The following is a 519-nucleotide window of genomic DNA, read 5'->3' as shown; positions in this document are numbered from 1 at the left end:
TTTGCTGACCGCGCTGCCCCCCCCCCTCCCCCGCAGGTCCTGCATCCTCAGCGAGGTGTCCACGCGCTCCCGCTCCAAGCTGCCCTCGGGGAAGAGCGTCCTGCTGCTGGGTGAGCCGCGCCCTCGGGGACGGGCACGGGGGCGGGCCGGGGAGGGCGGCCGTCCCTGCGCCCCGCCATCTGTCCACGGACGGGCGGAGCCTGTGGGCGCTGCGGCATCTTGGTCCCCGCCGCGCGTCCGCGTGTCCCTCTCCCTCATTGTCCGAGCTGGGCGGGGCAGGGAGAGGTATCACAAATGCCGGGTCTGTGTGCAGGGGGCGAGGGGGGGGTGAGGTATTAAGACCCCGTAGGAAACACATTCTGGTGGATTCAGGCTAAGACCTGGGTGGAGACCTTGTCTGTCTCCTGCCCTACTGAGACCTATTGAGACTTTCTGTCTTCAGAAGAAAGCGGGTCTTGCTTTTTTTTTTCTCCCTGAGTTAATCAACTTCCCAGTTCTGGAGCTGGGGTGGGGGGCGGT

At 65.5% G+C, this 519-nt stretch overlaps 1 protein-coding gene across 1 annotated transcript in view; it reads left to right on the top strand.

Annotated features, from left to right (window-relative positions):
* The window catches only part of DYNC1LI1 (dynein cytoplasmic 1 light intermediate chain 1), a 60,108-nt gene that overhangs the window by 292 nt on the left and 59,297 nt on the right, over positions 1-519 (top strand). Inside the window, exon 2 of the mRNA XM_019508803.1 lies at positions 37-110. Within this exon, the coding sequence (XP_019364348.1) occupies positions 37-110 (74 nt within the window). The remainder of the gene's footprint in view (positions 1-36; positions 111-519) is intronic.

Source organism: Gavialis gangeticus, unplaced genomic scaffold (assembly GCF_001723915.1).
Source record: "Gavialis gangeticus isolate Ggan-Ray unplaced genomic scaffold, GavGan_comp1, whole genome shotgun sequence".
NCBI lineage: Eukaryota > Metazoa > Chordata > Crocodylia > Gavialidae > Gavialis > Gavialis gangeticus.
The sequence above is the reverse complement of the archived record's forward strand: the minus strand, read 5'-3'. Positions and strand labels throughout refer to the sequence as shown.